Here is a 21772-nt window from a genome sequence, read left to right as displayed (position 1 = left end):
CGATTCAACAGACTTTTTGCGCAGGTTGTTCATGCGATTTTCACGTGATCACTGCGCTTCTAGTTGTACTGTGCTTAGAAAATATTGTAATGAAAAAAATTGAACCATTCGCATCTGATACAGTCTATTTAGAAGTCTTGTAAACACTTATCTGTAGGAGTTGTTCATCTCACTATGGTCCCGAAGCAATGCAGGTGAAAAACTTAAGGCACTTAGTGGATTCTTGTTTATACGAAATGTTATGATTTTTCCCACTCTGGTAGGGGGATTAAAAATACTTACACTGTACACAAACCTTTTATTAAAAGTATAAATAATTAAAATAACTTAAGCCGTTAGTTTTGATGTTGATGGCAGTTACGTGTCTTAAAAATGCAACCAATATACCCAACCTCTGAATACAACGTACACATATAATGGAATGATTACAATTCTAATACAATTGGGTACGAAATGGCCACATAATTCGTGATTTAATTAAGTACACTAAGGGCATTGTTGTAAACAAGACGTAGTCATAAAGCCACTATATTTAAAAAATTTGTACAACATAAAAAGAGGCCCAGCCTCTAAGGCAAGAAGTGTGCGGACTTATATTCACACCGTCTCAAGTGATAGTGCCATTGAAAGGGTACGTATTGACTCGACATTAAAAACACCCTGTTTAGGCAAGAGTACGATGGCACAACAAATGTGCACCCAGAAGAAAAACGGAGCCCGCTCCTGGATACAACAGAATATCATATATAACAAAATAAATACAAAGGTAACAAATCGTTGCTTATATATTTATTGCACTTTTAATTCAATTCCGGTGGATTTCCGGTACCTCCGGCTAATTCGTGTACTTTTTTAGCCACTTCCACAGCCAATTCATCCGCTTCCTCCCTGGTAGCTGCCTCCGCGTACACTCTTACCACGTCTTCGGTTCCCGAAGGTCGTACGAAAGACCTCCCTTTTTTATATTTAGCGGCAGCAGAGTCTATTTCTGCTTGCAAACCTTCAGGAGTAACGCAAACCCTTTCGGCGTCAGTCGTGGTGATGACGTTTCGATCTTGCACGGTCACCTTCATCAGTCTGTTCGGGAGGTCGGTGTAAGCGTCTTCCCACTGCTGGATGTCCCAGCCTTTGGCGTGAAGGATTGTCTCTATCAGGAGCATGTCCGATATAGCGTCACCTACAGTCTCGTTAATTAGGTCGATGAGGTTAAGTAGAGCCTCAGCCGCCAGGCGGCGTTCATCTGAAATTCTACATAGAACATGTTAATTACCGGAACGAAGTGTTAAGGTCGTGTGAAACACTTCGTAAAATGTTTATCACTAGGCATACTATTATTATTATCATTTATAACGACTGCAACGTCAATCGTATTTTTCATTGTATGCATAATATTGTTTCTCGCGTACTTACGTGTTATTTTTTGCTGCCTCTCTCAGTTTTTCTTTGGCGTTTGTGCTGAAAATGATAGTTCCGTGTCCATTTGCTTCGAAATAGACGCCTATGTCGTAATCTAGTGCCTTATGATGCAAATGCTTAACGCCAGTGGAAACGCACGCCACCGGCACTTGTAACTTTTTAGCGATGTAATCAGTCGAAGCGCCATTCGCGTACGCAGTTTGAACTAAACCTAAATTGAGATCAATTCCGGTTTCTTCTAATACTTCTTTCAAGTAACCAGCGATTAAAGTTGCCATTCGGTCGCCGTCCATTAAGTGGAAGCCATTATTTTCGTCCATGTAATAATAAATGAGTCGGTCAGCATCGCCGTCCACCGAACAGCAACGTACGTTGGGTTCGACGGGGACGCCTGTCGGGAATTTTTGTTGAGACTTGACATAATCAGCACCGCACTGAAAAGTAACGTTAAAAAGAGCGAGCGAAGCGAGCTACTTATCTACCATATAGTTCAGCTTGCCGGAACCAATAATAGCATCGTTAAACATCTCGATTTTTAAGGTGTTCCCCAGCAACTCTTGAAAGTACTTGATTTTCTTGGCTCCCACGCCGTTCGCTCCGTCATATAGTAATCGATTTTTGTAATTTCCGTTGGTGTAGGTTTCCCCGCGGAGTTTTTTAAAGGCGCCAGTCAGTTTTTTGTAGTAGCCGTCTTCAGTCGGTTCGCCATATTGTCGATTTGTGTTTTTGCAGACGACGAAATAGTGTAATTGCGGAGTCGTTACTATGCCGTAGTCTATGGGTTTCCCGGCTAGGGCTAAAACACCGTCCATTACTGACTTGGCGAGACTAGGACTACTTGGTCTAGTGTCTTTTCCCACGACTATTTCTACTCGATCGGTCATGGGAATGTCGTATTCCTTTATTATTTCGTTGATGGTCTCTTCAAGTTGGTCATCACTAAAATGTACAATTAATAGGTGATATAGTTTTGTTACATAAAAAGGAAATCTTACGACCTCCGAACACAGAAAATGTACAGTGGAAATCAGAAACAAAAGTAAAATTATACTAGAACTGCTTATGCGACTTTCATTGCATCTGTTTGGTGATTTTAATATAAATCTTACGCCTACTAGGTTACTACCATCAAAACAAACAAGTTGAACCCATAAAGGATATAACTAGAACAGATAAGCTGATGTGATTGAGGAAAAATGGGAAAGCAATAATTAGAATTTTTGTAGAACCATGTTGTGCACATCGAGTACATTTTATATGAAAATTACGATCTGCATTTAAAAGAGTTCAGTTTTTTCCATTAGTGCCCGCAAAAATTTATCTAAAGAGTTTCGATGTTACTTTTTCCGTCCTCTGAAGCGTGAACAAAACACGAACTTAATTAAAATTTGAACCTCTATAACACGATGAAACGAAACTTTACTGCACCCTAGAATCTGAGGCCCTTACTTATCCAAGGCCTTTATTAGTGTTCTTGTAAAATAAAAGTTAGTTTTAATCTTCATTGTTTGATTTTAATTATTTACTTTACTTAATTAAAAGCATAGTTAACAGTTTCTTTTTTTACTTCCTGGATGTAAGCTAGGAAAGTGTCGTAATCGGGTTCATCCGGCGAACGGTTAATTGTATTAAGCAATTTTCGAAACTATTGGATTGATCAAAAATTTGTCGTCATACCCATAACTAATGACGTCATCTCAAAATTTTGCATACATAGTAAAATGAAAAATCTGTAACAGGATTTTATAATTTAACAAAGTCCACACTTGTGGTGTGCATGAATACTTTTTTATAATAGCTTAAATACATAACTCATACAGCGTGACTCAACATAATTATTGAACTTAACAATTTATCAAACAAAAAAAAAAATCAAAAACGGCTTACTTTATTTTCCTGAAATTTTGGAAATACACTACTACTGATATTAGTATTACACTGTATTTATTCAAATAGATATATTGTCTCCCTACTAACAATCAATTTTCACTTTAATCTATACGGGTCATCATAAAAAAATATATACCGAGTATCTGGAAAAAATAGTAAAAAATTCCTTCTCACATTTCGGTGGAGTTATAATGATTTTAAAATTGGTTCTTTTGCTACGTTTAACAAACTACATAGCACATTAATTATCACAATAACTAGTAATAAAACTTTTAGTTAATATTTCTCTCGTCCATGACCATGTTTAATTACCATTTCAGTTAGAATGTAAGATATGGTTGTGTTAATTTTGTAATAGTTTGATAAAATTTCATTTGACAGCAGTGAGTACCAGTTAATTCTAGGTCCCTTGGTCTTTTATTTTCGGATAAATTTAAAGGAATCTGGTGTTTTGTTTCTGGATGAATTTGAAAACATGTTTTGAGTTTTTAGTGTTTTATTTTTTACGAATTGAAAAAGTCTTGAATGCCGCAATATTTTTTTTGTTTCGGGAGACTCTTGGGCAAGGTTGGAAAAAATCCGATTTAAAAAAAATATCAAAAATCAATGATATTTTTTTTCACGATTTTTTTGACTTTTTTTGGATTAATCCGGTTTTTTTATTGTTTTTGATTTTTTATTTTTTTAGTTTTTCGGTTACCCACAATAATTTAAACTTTAAAAGTAGTAAGAAAAAAATAAAAAATTATGTCACTTAAGCTTGAACTTTTAATTTATTTTTATTTACTCGCGTAGACGATTCGTTGTGTTGAAGAGCATTATTATCAACCTTCAAGTAAAAAATGTGTTGAAGGACATTAATACAATTTCCAGTAAAAATCGACATAAAAAATGTTTGCTCATAAAAACTTTGTCACCCCCTTTCATTTTCTTAGGGGTGAATTCTCGAAACAATCTGAAATACGTGTTTCATTTTTTGTGTTGAAGAGTAGTAAAAATTTAAATTTACAATAGAAATATTCCCACACAAATCTAGCCACCATATTTCAGCCTCTTAGGGATTGAATCTGGAAAAATGCTTAAATACGTGTTTTATTATTTGTGCTGAAGAGCATTCATACCAAGTTTTAAGTAAACATCACCATAAAAATATTTTTCTCATACAAACTTAGCCACACCCTTTTTTACCCCCTTAGGGGTTGAATCTCGGAAAATATTCCAATACGTGTTTCATTACTTGTGTTGAAGAGCATTATTACCAAGTTTCACGTAAAAATGTAAATATAGGTACAATAGAAATATTTTCCCATACAAACTTAGCCTCCACATTTCACTCCCTTTGGGGTTGAATTTTAGAAAATGCTTAAACACCGGTTTCATTATTTGTGCTGAAGAACATTAATACCAAGTTTCACGTAAAAATTTTAATTTATAATAGAAATATTGTTCCTATACAAACTTAGCCGCCCAAATTTAGATACCACTTTTCACCCCCTTTGGGGTCGAATCTCCGAAAATGCTTAAATACGTATTTCCTTATTTGTATTGAAGGGAATTAAAATGTACCAGGTTTCACGTAACGGTCTAAATTTACAGTATATTGGTTCTAAACAAATTTTATCACCCCTTTTTAACCCCCCTAGGGGATGAATTTCGAGAAATCCCTTTTTAAACGATGCCTCCAGTACTAAATGAACATTCTCTCCAAATTTCAACTTTCTATCATTAGCGGTTTGGGCTGGGCATTGTTGTAATTTTCATTTTCTGCGTATTTTCAAACATTCACAAATCACAAAAATGCGGCTCTGTCATGTTTGAATCGTGCTTCGGTCGGCAAATGTAAACTGCAGCTGACGAAAAAAATTGTATGTTCGTAATTAAAAAAAAAATCCCGATTTAAATCAGGCCAACCCTGCTCTTGGGTATCCATGGTGTATTATTTTGGGAGCCATGGAGATTTTTTTTTGTGTTCTATCTTTGTCAAATTCTGACCTGACCTGTTTTTGAGTTAATTTTGGGACCACGTTTTTTTTTTTGAAAAATTTAACAATCTTGAGGTTCTAGGTATTCCTGTTTGGAAAGAATTTGAAATTGCTTTAGAGTCCCTAGTGTCTTTTTTTACAATAATTTAATTAAAGTACTTAAAGGATACGTCATTTGTTTAAATCAGTCTTATCTTAGCAGGTACTAGCCCCATCCGCTCACCTTCTCTTTTTTTAGAGAATATCTCCTTTGCCAAAATCAGTTTAATCTCAGCAGGTATTAGCCCCGCCCACCCACCCTCTCTTTCCTTGGCGGGTATGTCATTTTCCAAAATAAGTCTTATCTTAGCAGGTACTAGCCCCACCCACCCACCCTCTCTTTTCTTAGAGGGCATCTCATCTGCCAAAATCAGTCTTATCTTAGCAGGTATTACCCCGCCCACCCACCCTCTCTTTTCTTAGAGGGTATCTCATCTGCCAAAATCAGTCTTATCTTAGCAGGTATTAGCCCCTCCCACCCACCCTCTCTTTTCTTAGAGGGCATCTCATCTGCCAAAATCAGTCTTATCTTAGCAGGTATTACCCCGCCCACCCACCCTCTCTTTTCTTAGAGGGTATCTCATCTGCCAAAATCAGTCTTATCTTAGCAGGTATTAGCCCCGCCCACCCAGCCTCTTTTCTTAGAGGATATCTCATCTGCCAAAAACCAGTCTTATCTTAGCAGGTATTAGCCCCGCCCAACCACCCTCTCTTTTCTTAGAGGGTATCTCATTTGGCAAAATCAGTCTTATCCTAGTAGCTACTAGTCCCGCCCACACACACCCTCTCTTTTGTCAGAGAGTAGTATTGACAAAAAATGATCAAAATTTAGAAACATTACGAGCTTACTTATAGTCACTAGGCAGAAATTTTCAACAACTCTAGTGTTTAATTGGTTATGCTTTAATGAATTTTTCTTTTGTTGGTTTTGTTTTTTGGTTTATTTATTAATGAAAAATAACAACTTGTTTTATTAATAATAATTAGGGATGTACCGACTAGTGGCCGACCGGTCGGATAAGCCGACTATTCGGCCATTTTTCATCGTCGGCTGCAGTCGGCGACTGGTCGGCTAAACAGCCGATCGGTCGGCTTTTTTTATTAAAATTAAAATAGTATATAAAACAATTAAACCTGGTTTACAGAACCTCAATTAAATATTTAATTGCGATTTAATTTTTAACCCCGCGTGCATGTGACCGACTCTACGCCAATCAGACGTCGCTAATGGCCTTGTTAAATGTGCGATCAACTTAATCTCAGTTAAAATATTGTATAAACTGGCCCTAAATTGTGTTATTCTTTATTTTTATACTGAGTTACTAAAAAAAATTAAATGTTAAAATTATCCAAACAAATTTAACACATTTTTCGGAAAACAAAGGAACTTTAGTTATACCTTTTATTAAAATAAAACAAATTTTTAAGGTAGTCAGAGAAATAGAAAAAAAAATACACTGTCTGTCGCATTTATAAACTGGTTTTAGCAAAGCCGAACAGTCGGCCGACTAGTCGGTTTTTACTGGCCGAACAATCGGCTAGTCGGTTAGTCGGCCAGACCTACAGTCGGTACATCTCTAATAATAATGCATGGCTACTGGTTGTTATGGTCATTGTCTTAAAAAAATAAAATGTGGATTTTAGTCACCATCGTTACCAGGGTTGGAAAAAATCGGATTTAAAAAAAAATCAATAATCAATGATAAAAAAAACACGATTTTTTAATTTTTTTTTTGTGGTTTTTAATTGTTTTTGATTTTTTTTTGGTTTTTTTAGTTTTTCGGTTACTCACAATAATTCAAACTTTAAAAGTAGTGAGAAAAAAATCAAAAATTAATGTGACTTAAGTTTGAACTTTTAATTTATTTTTATTTAGTTTTAAAAGCTTTATATTTTATTTATTTATCCTAGATGTCTTTTTTGCTATTACTTTAAGACACTGCCAAAGTTAAAAGAATCGGACTATACTTGTAAATTGCAACGCCTTCGCGGTCTCTCAGAAAGGTAAATTTCGTCCACCCAATTTCTTTGACAGAAAAAAACTCTAAATTAGCCCTTAGATCTTTCTAACCTTTTTTTGTCATTTTGACATAAAGGGGCAAACATTTTTTTATACGATAACTAACACTAGTCCGCGATAAGCCCAAGAGTGTAGCGACATACCGTCTTGGAAAGGGGATATTAGTTTACCTTCATTAAAATAACTAATCGATGGCAGGTTCGAAGCTAAATGAAATTTGACAATACATAGGTCAGTCATCATGACAATAAAGCACCGACTACAGTGAATTTTTGTGAATTCGCGTGAATTGTGTGGACGAAATTCACTGTCCGCACCTGTACGCAAGTTGTACACTTATTGAATTAAATTGCATTTAAAACACTGTTAACTTGCATTATATGTAATATGTTCGTAATTCAAAAAAAAAAAAAATCAAAAATGATTTAAATCAATGATTTTTTTTTAAAATCACTTACTTACTAAGAAATCAGAAGGCAATCCGGAGGTATTCTCGCATTAGGTGCGTGCAGTGTTGCCAATTTTACTTTCATATAATTAAGTTTTTAATTAAGAGTTAATTCGCCATTTTCCAGACACTCTGTATTCATTCAAATTTCATAATTTATTTAAGAGACTGGATTTGTTTGGTTGTACTCCAGTGGCGAAGAAACTTTTGACTTTCAATTTTTTTTCATTCATAAATTCAATTTATCGGCTTATTTGCCTGCGTCGCTGTAAAATGACTGCCATAGAGTACAGCAGTACCAAACAATTTCAACTGACATCCAACACATCTTTAATTCCACAAAACAAAAGAACTTATATGTACAGGATGAGACAGCTAAAAGGGGACATATTTATTTAGTAATTTTTTCTAAGAGCCGTTTTATACGTCAGAGAATTATTCCGAAAATGACCACAATAATAAGTGTAGATACACTATACAATCGATAGCATTCGTAAAATAAAAGAGTAATAAACTTCTCGAACAAATTTCAATTTAGTTTTATTAATTTTACATTTACATTTGCTTTCCAAATTTTTAAATGACGCCATCAAAATTTTGCACCTAAAATTGGAAAGTAATCAGTCCCGTAGTTTTGAAAACTTATCTGACCAGTAAAATCGACAACTGATAAGACAGACGGAATATGTAATAATTGTTACAAGAAAGTGATTATGTATTACACTCTCTTATAATTTGTGCTTGCTGAGACTTGTATAATACTTTTATACCAGGAAAAGATTACAATGAAGAAAGTTTTAAATATTTATGCAGAACCGAGCTTCAAGTAAATGTAATTCAACTACTACAAAACTCTACCATCTGATATCAACTGTTTAGTGAAGATAAAATCACTAGTTCTGACATGAACAATGTAGAACTATATCACGAAAATTACGTGTTGCTGAGGTAATCAACGAAATACCTCAAAAATGTAAGTATAAGTAATAAGTATAGGTGTTCTGTGAGTAATACTACATGCTCAGACTTAAGTATACTTTAATAAATAATTCCTATTTTTCCAAATTACGTAATCAACTTTATGGGCTGTGTGAATAAATACGAAAAAAGTGAAAAAAGCAGTTTATGGAAGGCACAAATTTAGAAACCGGATATTCCTCGTCGCGTGTGCACAAACTGGAAATAATCGCACTATATTATGAATCTTCATGCGGTAATTAATTAAGTGAAACTTTAGCTTGTTATTTTTAAAATTAACGAAGTGTTTCTTGTTGTAAATTTCTCAGGCTAGAATTACGACACATCTAAGAGTATTTTTCCAAGAAACAACTATTAATAGTTCAAAGCCGGCGCCAATTTCGCCTGACGTTATGTCATTGCCCCGTTCGTCACCAGGTGACGCCACGATTTTCGCCGGTCGACCTCGAAATTCCAATCGAAACGTCATCCCATTTATTTGAACTTTCCTCGAAATCAAACATTTATCTTGAATTAGAAAAACAAATCTGACAACATAATCTAATCGGCCATTTATCAATACAATCTACACACTTCGGCCTCCACCCACCACCGCATAAAAAACCCCAATCAAAACAATTTTTGTTTAATGTTTAATTAATAAATTTACGACTTCCTTGTAATACGGGGATGCTTACCCAACATTGGCAAATTTCGTGGCCCATTTTTCCCAGCTTTGGTCCAGCATCTCCCCCTTCGGATCGACCAATTTCACCCCGTTGTCCGGCTCAGGGTTGTGCGAGGCGGTGATCATGACCCCGATGACGCCTGCAACCCCCCATAAAAAAGCACCCTTAACACGAATCGCACTCACCTCGCTTGTATCTGGCGCGCAGCACCGCCAGCAACCCCATCCGGTACATAACATAGCCCAAATTGGTGGCCCTACGACGAAATCACTACATAACCTCAATTTCTTTGAATTAGGAATTTTCACTCACTTTGTTCGGAAACCCGCCGTTCCGTATTGGATGTCCGTTTTCACCGTTTTTGGGTGCATTTCTCTGGCGAAAGCGTAGACCGTTCTGTAACTATTATTTGCCATGCTGATAAAAACCACTTGAGAGACTGGTGACACCTTTTCCGTAAGGAGTGTAAGGGAACGTGTGTGAGAGAGAAAGAGCGAGAGGATGACTAATAGTGTATACCACTTTAAGTTCATGGCGGGTTGCTAAATGAATTTTAATTGACTTTCACTTAAGTAGTGTGGGGTCGGGGAGTGGTCTTAATGGTATTAACACAACGATCCGACTTATTGTAAAATTATAATTTACGTCTTACAAAATCTGTTTTTTCGTTATCTGTAATGATATGACTGCGGACGGAAAATTACATTAATCTCTTTAACATATGGTATTTGACCCCAAACAAATCACTAAATGGACGGACACGATTCTGTACACATCAAAAGATAAAATATAAAAACGTATAAAAATGTGCTTAAAATAACTTAAAGCCTAACAATCATAACAACAGCAGAGACGCTCAATAATGTGATAATGGAGGCACTTATTGAAGCACTTCCTGCGTGACAATCGACGATCCTTCGAGCCCTCAGGAAGTCGCTGCCTAGATATTCGGCATAATGACGTTTGGTTGGGTGAATGACCTTCAACTGAGTTGTTGCATCTTGGAATATCAGATCCGTGAAGGGCGGTTTTGAGGAAAACATACTGAAACTGTAAAAAATCATCAAGCCATGAAAAAATCGCACGTCTAGACTGCGACAGGTTGTTTCTACTATTTTTCCTTTGTATAAAAAGTACTACTTAAAAGCAATCCCCAGCCACTCCATTTTTTTTTTTTTTTTATACATACAAGTGTTTCACGCCTCCTTTCGGGGCCACCTTTTGTTAAATTTGGGGTATGCCGATTTCTTGTTTAATATTTGAGATTTTCGACGTTACATCAGCGAAAATTTCAACTTTTACGACAAATGCTTCTTGAACAATTAATACGTAACATAAACGACAGATGTTGAAATTATGCTTAAACGTCAATGCATGACGTAACAGTGATTTATGTCTACCATGTATAGCTTTTATGAGGTACAGTACTTTAGAAAATCTGAAATCTCGCCATAAAAGGACCTTTATTTTTAGGGTTTTTTTGGTTGTTAAAGTCGTAATGTAATGTGCTATAATCGTGAAATCTAACTCTGGTCCCACGACCAGAGTCTCTCTTTTGTTCAATGTCATGTACGCTATCTAGCCATAACAATAAATAACTGTTTGTATCAACATCTAAATGGTCAGACGGAAAGTAAAGACACTTTGTATCTTGATGACTAAAACGTTTGATACGTTTGTGTTTGGCAAATCCTTATACTAAATATAATAAAAGATGTGAGCAATGTCATTTGCGACTTTACTGAGAAATTTTGTTCATTAAAAAAATATGTAGCGCTGCAATAAGTACCCATAAAACATGAAAAATGTGGAAAACACTTGGATTTATTTAGGAATGTGTGGTGATCAAATTTGAATTAAAAATGTACTCAGAAAGTAGTTAAACATAGGCAACCATGCGCAAGTTTAGTTATTTTACGGTTGGTAGCTCTCCTAGGGAATATCCGAAGAATGTCTAGTGAGAGGGTTGGTAGTGAAGTGTGCTTGCTTTGTAGAGGGGTGGCGCGTCACTGTTGTTTTGTTTCGGTGAGTGAAAGCACGCGGTAAGGAAGCTAGATTAAGTTTAGTTGGTTTGGTACTTAAAAAAATCGGGAAGCCTTTGTTTAACGAAAATTAATCGTAACGACGACGACGCCTCCGTTTCCCCAACAAGCGTAGCTAATTATTGCTGTTTTTCCAAGTGGAAATATGCGAATTTTCGACCGACGCCAACACGTGTTTGTTTTATTGTTTGTAAACTCACAGTTCATATTTGGATTTTAATCGTTAACTGATCCTAACACAATTTAACAGTCACAATCTTGTTCAGAGAAAGCACTTGCTAGAAGATTTCATGAAATTCATTTAGTCACGACTCATCCTTTGTTTATCAAGTTATAAATAAAATTTCTGGATGCTTATATTTAGTGTTACATTATAACACTTCTTAATTCTTCACACAAGATTGCTAATAGTTCATTTACGGCAGTTAAATTAACCTAACGTTGTCCCACTCTGAGAAAAGCACCGTGAAAGTTCGGTAGAATTCATAATATCATGGATTGAGGGACGGAGGGATTCAATTTTTCCCCTTAGCCAGGTAAATAATCATCACATCACCCAGACATTTTTCTCGCAACGAAGGATGCATTTTGTGTTTATTTATCATGTGTTTGTTTGGGATAAGCTGGGGACAGTCCACGATATAATCTCTCAAAGCGAATTGTTTTAAGTAACCAGTCACTTGGATCAAGGCATAATTTCACATCTTGTAAATTCTTTGTTTGAATCGTTGATAAAGTGTGGCATAATTTAACATCATGTCAATTCTTTGTTTCCACCTCATGCGCGTTTTTTCTATCTCAAAATTTTAGTCTCAGTAATTTTCTTTGCTGTATAATTTAAATTGAACATAAATTTTCATGCTCCACAGTTCCTAACCTCACGTATTTTTTTTGTCTGCACAAATTTTACAATTCATACCAGATTATATTTTCAAATGACGTATACTTACAGTTATTGTGTTTTCTATTGAAAACAATGAATACTATTCAATTTTTTGTTAAATAAACCTTTAAGGGTTAACCTTACAACCTTAATTGTATCCCGCATGTTTATTTAGGTAAAAATCTTAACCTAACAATAAAACTTTTAACCTTAAACCAATCGTAACTTTTAACGTCTCATCAAAATTATGATTATTATTATTATTATTTTGTCAAGTAAATCTCAAATTCTTTTTCTGTAAAATTTTCGAGTGCTTTCCCACGTTAAAAATATCCCAACTACACCAAACCACCACTTCTGCATAACACAGCATCTATATCTACCTAAACTCATCCGTTGTCCTCCTCCCATAAAACGTCTGCGCGTACAAGAACAAATTAATGAACGCATTCAAATGCGTTTCGTTGTACCCATAACCGCCTCTTGTCACAATCGCATTCGCCTTAACCTTCCCCAAATTACACTTCTCGTAGTCCTGAATTTCCGCCCTTGTACCTGAAATCAATCTGTGAAGCCGAAGATTTTTCCAAACCGCCATAATTACCATCCGGACACAACAACTCAAAGTCGTCGTTCAAGTTATCCCTAGCCCACCATTCCTCCCTCTTGCCACCCGTATTCTGCGTCACCGTCGTGTGTGTAACGAACGCCACCTGACCGCCGCCTTCCACCAGGCACCTGAACGCTCCCGTATGACCGTAATAGTCCTCGGAGGCGTCTCGGCGACAGTACCGGTAGCTGGTACCATGACACAGGTCGCACATGTTGTCATATGGCACACCTGTGTTGTACTCCGTACTCAGAGCCCCCGGGACGCAGCTTTTGGAGAAATACTCGGCGGCGGCGCGAATGCTGTTGCAGCCGTAGGGGCGGATCCAGCCGTTGCTTATGAGGAAGGCGAGAGGGTAGACCCAACCTAGTAGCGACATTTTGAATATTTACACAGCTGCTTCTTATACGTTAACACCAAAGTGCCTAATTTTGTAGTTTAGTATGCATAAGTGACCAGGTACTGGTCAGTAAGTTTTATGTAACGAAAATTTAAGGTTAAGGTCATTTCCCCAAGTTGTTATTTACATTTTATAACTTCTCACTCAAGATTTTTAAACTGTGTATTGATAGCAATTAAAAGTTTTCGCGGTATCGCTGGTGTATGAGAACTATACTAACCTGCGGCGGTGTTAATTCCTCCGTGGCAAGTGTATTTGCCTCGTAAGTACGTTAATTCGGTATCTGGGTCTGATTCTTTACCTACTGCTACGACATAAGATTCTGGTTCATTTAAATTGTAAATTTCACTAATGAAGGGGATTAATTCGAAGTTTAAGCCGGCAGTATAGATATCGCTAGCGTCTAAAACAGTAACGTCGGCTAGTCCGGACCTGACTGCCTGCATACAGTTAATTTGTGAGTGTCCTCTGTAACATTCCATGTCAGGTTTGAGGAGTTGGGCTTTAAGCGCAATCTAAAAATAAAAATAAATTTATCATTACTATAAACCCATTACTGACCCGAGAATGACCGGCATTCAAGCAAGACTTTCTAACGTTTGTGGTTGTAGAATTCCAACATATAGACTGATTTCGTCCCACAAAAGAGCCTCACTTGACTACCGATCATTTATCCGTATCACCGGACAAGTGATTACAATTGATCAACATGATTCGACTGTTTGAGAAACTTATGAAAATTATTAACGATCATTCATTATTATTAATAACTGTGATATCTCCTGCGTGTACCTTCATTTTGATGCATTTGTCTTTTTCGACTTCTGATGTCACGCAAAGAGTCATGCGGTTAACTGGACATTCTCTTACTCCCATTAATACATTCATGGAGTTGCCTAGAAAGCTGGTGTAAGTTTGGAGATTTTCATTGAGAGGGACGATGTTTCGAGTTGAGTCCTAGAAATTAAAATACAATATTATAAATCAAGGTGTTACTGATGGAGACTTGCGTAAATTATTTTTTTTTTTTATTATTAAAAAGTGTTCACTGATAAATAAAATAAAATTACCTGGAATAGCAAATTTCCGTGAATTCCGTACCTCGGCGACGACTCGAACAAGCTGAAGACCTCAAAAAACGTATTATTTCTGTTGCCGTTATCATAATAATCAGGCAACGAGTTATTGTAAAACTGATCCCTATTTCTGTTATAGCTGCCATCTTCATAAGGGTCTATGTTCACACCATACTCCTGTCTGTTATAAATGTGCGGATCTCGATAAAATGGTCGTTCCGTATTTCCATATCTATTATCGTTATTCGTCCGATACGGGTCATTATTCGGTGTCTCATCACGTCCGTATTGATTATAGTTATTTGAATCATACCTAGGCCGGTCCTGCCCGCCAAAGTTACCGAAGTTTTGACGCTTATACCGCGACACCCTATTGCCGTATTGGTCATACTCGGGTTGAGCAGTATCTCTGTTGCCGTGTTGATCATACCCGGGTCGATCGGTTACTTTATTGCCGTATTGATCATATTCGGGTCGAGCGGTTACTTTGTTGCCGTATTGATCGTATTCGGGTTGAGGGGTTACTCTGTTGCCGTACTGATCATATTCGGGCCGCTCGGTTACTCTGTTGCCATACTGATCGTATTCGGGTCTGCCGTACCGATCGTCGTCCGGATGGTCATTGATCCTGTTACCGAATTGATCGTATTGGGGTTCGCGGCTGTCGTAGCGGTTTTGATCTTGGTCGTATTGACTCGTGTTGTGACGATTTCCATGGTTGTATATTTTAGCTGCTTTTTCGAGGAATAGTTGATACTTTTTACGTTTTTCGAAAGACGATGCTGATGTTGTGACGATGGCGTCGGAGGGGACTCGGCCCCAATTACACGACATGTAGTCGTCCACTGGGCGGCGAGAACCATCTTTGCAGAGAAGTTGGAAAGACTCTTTCGTTATTGACACTAAAAAAAAAAATAAAAACTCCTAAGTGGTTCATGATCAATCATGTGCTGACTTGTTGGTAACATAATAACAAAATTGGTGGAAGATTACTTCGACAGAACTTCCCTTGTCCATAAAGTGCGGCTCCCCCTAGCTACGGCCTTGTCTAGTGGTTATGAAATATCGATAAAATATGAAAGTACCAAATTGCCCGATGGTATGGCTATTACTGGACGTCTTTAGGTTATCCTCGATAAGAAAGACAATTTGAAAGTGTTTATGTTTATACATCGGAAGAATGTCACGTAGAAATCAGTTGGATTTGATGAGTTCGTCCCCTCAAAGCAGAGGATCAAAACAATGAAGTAGTAAGCTACAATCGACAAAATGTTCTGAATATCATTATTATAATTCTTTTTAAATAAAGATGTTTGTATTTTCACATTTTCGGGAAAATTGGGTGACTCGTTCTTAATTTGATCAATAAAAAATATTAATGCAATGGTGAATCACAAGTAAAAACTCATCATATTTAGCACATTTTGGGTAGAATTTATTCGGCAAACTTTTGTGATAACGTCATCAATTTTTTGGGGGGGAATAAATAGATTTATTTTGACTAACAATTTACCATGCTTATAAAAAAAAAAATACAATGAGTTGAAAACGTCTGCAAGATTTCAAAGCATTTAGTTTTGCAATTCTTGATTTATTCATTAAAATAAATTGACTGATTTTTTTTGAGTCACCCTGTATAAGCAAATCTAAAAAATTGGTCGAAAGTTGTTCCAACAGAACTTCCCTCGCTCCAATCAGATTTAGGAATTTAACTCGTTACTATGGAAATTTGCAATTTAACACCTTTTAAATTTAACAAGTTTTTACAAGATTGATAGAGGCAAAATCAGTCTTACCTTAACAAGTATTAGCCCCGCCCACCCGCCCTCTATTTTTTCAGAGGATATGTCATTTGCCAAAATAAATCTTATCTTAGCAAGTACTAGCCCCGTTCACCCGCCCTCTATTTTCTAAAAAGGTATGTCATTTGCCAAAATGCTAGTATTTGTGAAGATAAGACTGATTTTGGCAAATGACATGATCCTCTGAGAAAATATAGGGTGGGTGGGCGGGGCTGGTACTTGCTAAGGTAAAACTGATTTTGGCAAATGCCATCCCATCTAAGAAAATAGAGGGCGGGTGGGCGGGGCTAGTTCTTGCTAAGATAAGACTAATTTTGGTAAATGACATATCCTCTGAGAAAACAGAGGACAAATCTAAAAAAATATGAATGCAATGATAAATCACAAGTAAAAACTCATCATATTGTGCACATTTTACGTAGAATTTATTCGGCAAAATTTTGAGGTGACGTCATCGATTTTTTGGGGGCAATATAAACAGATATATTTTGGTTACATACTTACAATAACTTTAAAACATCTGCAAGATTTCAAAGCATCCAGTTTTGCAATTCTTGATTTATTCAATAAAATAAATTGGACTGATGTATTAATTTTTTTGAGTCACTTGTATAAGCAAATCTAAAAAATTGGTTGAAAGTTGTTTCAACAGAACTTCCCTCGTTCCTGAAGTAGAATGAAACAAAAAATAAACACCCAATCAGATTTAGGAATATAACTCGTTACTATGGAAATTTGCAATTTAACACCTTTTAAATTTAACAAGTTTTTACAAGATTAATAGAGGCAAAATCAGTCCTATATTAGCAAGTACTGGCCCCGCCCACCCGCCCTATACTTTCTCAGAGGATATGTCATTTGCCAAAATAAATCTTATCTTAGCAATACTAGCCCCGTTCACCCACCCTCTATTTTCTTAAATGGTACGTTATTTGCCATAATGCTGGTATTTGCGAAGATAAGACTAAGTTTGACAAATGACATAATCCTCTGAGAAAATAGAGGGTGGGTGGGCGGGACTAGTACTTGCTAAGATAAAACTGATTTTGGCAAATGACATACACTCCAAAAAATACAGGGCGGGTGGGCGGGGCTAGTACTTGCCAAGATAAAACTGATTCTGCTTCTATTAATCTTGTAAAAACTTGTTAAATTTAAAAGGTGTTAAATTGCAAATTTCCATAGTAACGAGTTAAATTCCTAAATCTGATTGGGTGTTTATTTTTGATTAACAATTTACCATGCGTACAATCACTTTAAAACGCCTGCAAGGTTTCAAAGCATTCAGTTTCGCAGTTTTGCAATTCTTGATTTATTCAATAAAATAAGTTGAGTGATTTACTAATTTTTTTTGAGTCACCTGTATAAGCAGATCTAAAACATATTAATGCAGTGACAAATCACAAGTATAGTACAGGGTCATCAAAACTAATTAAAAGAGTTGGTAAACCTGAACTTGAATAATTTGGTTTATTAAGTTCTCTTGTCACGCCACTGAATTCATTGCCACATAACCTTAAACAAATCTATCATAAGGTTGACAAACTTCACGGCCGAAACAGGAAGTACCAACTCTCTCAATCAATTTTAATCACTCTGCATATACAGTAGAACATCTATAATCCGAATCCACGATTGAAGTCCAAGTCTCTTTAATCAGAACAAAAACTCTGCAATCATGTACCGACATGCAAAAATGACGCAATATTTTATCAATGTATTTAGTTAAATGTCGAACATCGTCGAAAATGGGTCGAAATTTGCAGAAAGGGGATATATAGTGAAAAATTTCATTTTTGAAAAAGTCGTCTAAAAATTTTCAAAAACCCCAGGGATATATGTAGATCCCGACGTGCTGATTTCAAAAAATATTTTCGAAAAAGTCGGTGTGACATTTGAATTTTTTGAAATTTTTAAAAATTGCGAAATTTCAATGGGTGATTCTGGAATAATGGTTGGAGTTATCGAAGAAATGAGGCCGGAAGTGACCTTTGCGGTCTGAAATATAGAAGAAAACATATATATGTATATATTTACTATAGAAAATATATATATTTACCATTTAGTATTTAAATTTCGAAAATCGTTGAAAATGGGTTGAAAGTTGCATAAGAAGTATACACATAGTGAAAAATTTCATTTTTAAAAATGTCGTCTAAAAATTCTCAAAAAAATCAGGGTGACAGATCTTGACGTGCTGATTCCAAAAATACAGCGTGTTTATTGTCACGAAGTAATATTTTTTGGAATATACATATTGATTATCCATTGTTGCTTAAGAAAACTTTATTTTTGTTTAATAAAATTAAAGTTTATTTCTTGAAGTTTGTTTTTACCAATGTATGAAGTTGTTATTCATTTCCCTTTCATATTTTTGGGAAAATCGCTTATCCGAACAAATCGCTAATCCGAACACAGCTTTTCTTCAATTAATTCGAATTACCGAGGTTATACTGTACTCATCAAATTTTTTTTAAGATAGGATTTGCTCAGCAAAATTTTGAGGTGACGTCATCAATTCATAAGGGGGAATGAGCAAATACATTTTGATGTGATAACTTTAAAACATCTCCAAGATTTCAAAGCATTAGATTTTGTAGTTCCTGATTAAATCAATAAAATAAATTTTCATATTCATTAATTTTTTTGAGTCACCTTGTATAAGCAAATCCAAAAAATATTAAAGGAATCACAAATCACAATTACAGACTCCTCATATTTTCTACATTTTAGATAGGACTTATTCGGCAAAATTTTTTTGAGGGGATAAGTGAATATATTTTGATTAAAAATTTATCATGCCTATCATAACCTGAAAACATCTGCAAGATTTCAAAGCATTCGGTTTTGCAGATTCAAAATGAAATTGCAAAATGTTTTATAATTTTGATTTTTTTTCTAAAAATCTGGACGTTTCGGTTATGAACACGGAGTCATAAACTACATGTGTAGGACTATGTTATTTTATACAATTTAAAATCCATTTACTATGTACAATTTTGAAGTAACGTCATCACATTATTGGTGAGGATGATTAAACAAATTTTGGTTAATGCTTTACCATCTACGTGATATTTCTAATATTGACCCAATACTTTCGAAGATTCTTTGTTTAATAAAAATCCGTGACGGCAGACAGACAGACAGACAGACAGACAGACGGACGGACGGACAGACAGACAGACAGACGGACGGACGGACAGACAGACAAACGGAAAAAGACTTATTTCTTCGTACTCTAGGGGTCATGAAAGGTCGAGAAAACGTAAAAGTAGAGAGTCGGCCGACGGACTCGTTTACAATTTACAATCAAACAGATTTAATATTTTCTCTTAAATTATTTCATTAAACTTTACGAAATTCCTGCTATATTTTTCCAAGTGAATTGCGGTGTTGCTGGATCTTTAATACGTGAACAGACATTGTTATTACATTACCATCTTTTAACTTCACAGAAGTATACAAAATAAAATCCTCGATTACACGAACGAAAACAATGGGTTACAAATTTCTCTGTTTTTTGACATGTTGAAACTAAACATATTTTTCGCTACGTTTTCTTCCACCAAAAAAGCAATGCGAACTTGATGAGTTTTTTCAAGTGAACACTCGTTATGTCATATACATATTACTACATATAATACATATATCTTATTGTCAGTAAATATTGTACTCAATTTACAGAGACCTTCCACTACATTCTGTTAATATGGTTATGAAAAAAAAACCAAACTTTTCAACTTACCAAACTCATCCAGTGCTACCAGCTCCGCAACAGTAGTATGTTTCAAAAACGCAATATCCCCTGCTTCTACCAAACACCGAAAAGCTCCTTCATACCCCGCATACGGATCTGAACTGGAACACCTCCCCCCTGGTATCTTCCCTATACAAAGTTGGCACAACCTATCTGAATTATCCCCAATGGGGTTGTACTTATCGGTTAAACAATTGACGGCACAAGAAGGCCCAAAATATTTTGTTGCTGTTTTCACATGATTATTACAATCAATAATCTCCATGCCGCCCTCATTCATCAACTAAAATACAAAAATTACCACACTTTTGTAACTATTGTAGTACACATACTGTATAAATTGGGACCACCCATCCCGCAAATTTCTCAACGCCTGCAAAGCACGCTCTCGTACTTTTTAAATCAAAAAGACTGTGTACTTCTGGAAGAGTGTCTTTTTTAATAACTGCAACCGCATAGTAGTGTTGTGAGCCCCCTTCTAGTACTTCTTGAGATATAGGGACCAAACTGTTATAGCGCCCCCCCACAAAAACCTCACCAGCGTCAAGTGTTGTAATTGTAGCATTGCCTTGATCAAGTAGACGCATACATTCCTCTTTATCATAGGCCTGTGGTTATTAATTTTACAAAGGGCTGGTTCTAATTTAGTCTACGTACCTGGATGCAATCTATTTTGAAGGCGTCATAACCCACTTTGATCTTGTCTCTTTCATTAGCCATTGCAAAATTACGGCATTTGCGTTGTTCGGGGCGGCTGATGGTGCACCAAACAATTTTAATTCGTTTGTCTTCTGGTGGTTCATTTTCGAACTGGGTGGTTTTCCAAAAGTTTTGACCTAAAATTGGTTTTTCTCACTGGGCGTTTTCACAATTTTGTTATGTTAATGATGGATGACGGGTTAATACTAACTTTTGCTATTTTTGTTATGACTGAGGACTAGGAAAAATGCTGAAACGGAGAAAATGAGGAAAATTGGTGCTGATAATTAAAAACAAATGACTAATAACATGCACGACCCCGCCTACTTAACCAAAAATTCTTATTGGCTAAATTTACCTGCACTTATCACAAAAACACTAACTATAATTAGAAAGAAAAGATAAAGATAAGTCCTATCTCTAAAACCCATAGCTTGGGATTATTTTGATTTTAAATCATTGATAACACACTATCACAACATAATATGACAACACACCCAAAACAAACAGAGATAAGGCGAGCAACATTACATTCTCTCTCTCTCTCTTTTTAACTGCAGTTCTGCCACTACAATGCCTAAAAAACACAACGTGAACACGACGCGTCGGTTTGGCGCATGTTTGGCGGTATATCTCATTTTTGTTGATGTTTTTGTACCCCTGTTTGTAATTGTAACGGTCGCATTTTTGATTCTCTAATAATTTTTTGTTTACAAAGTGTAAGGATATTTTAAGTTGTATGTGGACTGAAACAGTTATTTAAGTGTGACTTTAATTAATCATTTTGTAGTAAAATGGTTCGCCTCAAGAAAAGCCCTCGAAAAAGTGACAGCCATAAACGAAGAACCTCCTCTAAACTAATACAGATCGGTACAAAGATGCGTCGTGTGCGAAGGAGCCTCTTACAAGAAATAAAAAGGTTACAAATGAGCGTAAATCACTTAATACCAAAGCGACCATTTTTTCGATTAATCCGCGAAATTATACAACGACAATGTAACCGTGGTGACGAATTTAGAATACAAGCTGCTGCTCTTAAGGCTTTACAAGAGGCTGCCGAAA

At 35.9% G+C, this 21772-nt stretch overlaps 2 protein-coding genes across 3 annotated transcripts; both read right to left on the bottom strand.

Moving 5' to 3' along the window:
- Positions 1 to 283: 283 nt before the first annotated feature.
- LOC135125832 (phosphoacetylglucosamine mutase) lies at positions 284 to 10074 on the bottom strand. Its single transcript, XM_064051546.1, has 6 exons — positions 9754 to 10074; positions 9627 to 9697; positions 9451 to 9580; positions 1899 to 2355; positions 1411 to 1850; positions 284 to 1248 (listed from the first exon to the last, which is right to left on the bottom strand). The coding sequence occupies exons 1-6, from the start codon at positions 9972 to 9974 to the stop codon at positions 801 to 803; spliced, it is 1767 nt and encodes a 588-aa protein (XP_063907616.1). The 5' UTR covers positions 9975 to 10074; the 3' UTR covers positions 284 to 800.
- Positions 10065 to 21243, bottom strand: LOC135125829 (transferrin 2). 2 transcript variants are annotated; one of them, XM_064051543.1, is made up of 11 exons: positions 21069 to 21243; positions 20922 to 20990; positions 20669 to 20847; positions 20344 to 20619; positions 20000 to 20294; positions 14447 to 15354; positions 14169 to 14333; positions 13597 to 13891; positions 12971 to 13342; positions 12750 to 12921; positions 10065 to 10491 (listed from the first exon to the last, which is right to left on the bottom strand). In XM_064051543.1, the coding sequence occupies exons 1-11, from the start codon at positions 21139 to 21141 to the stop codon at positions 10263 to 10265; spliced, it is 3033 nt and encodes a 1010-aa protein (XP_063907613.1). In that variant the 5' UTR covers positions 21142 to 21243; the 3' UTR covers positions 10065 to 10262. The 2 variants fall into 2 exon arrangements, with proteins under 2 accessions (XP_063907613.1, XP_063907612.1); XM_064051542.1 differs by lacking the exon at positions 20922 to 20990.
- Positions 21244 to 21772: the final 529 nt, after the last annotated feature.

This window comes from Zophobas morio, unplaced genomic scaffold (genome assembly GCF_036711695.1).
Source record: "Zophobas morio isolate AGI-343-1 ecotype UQ-CSIRO unplaced genomic scaffold, CSIRO_AGI_Zmor_V1 ptg000009l, whole genome shotgun sequence".
Lineage (NCBI taxonomy): Eukaryota > Metazoa > Arthropoda > Insecta > Coleoptera > Tenebrionidae > Zophobas > Zophobas morio.
This window is presented reverse-complemented; position numbering and strand designations above follow the sequence as displayed.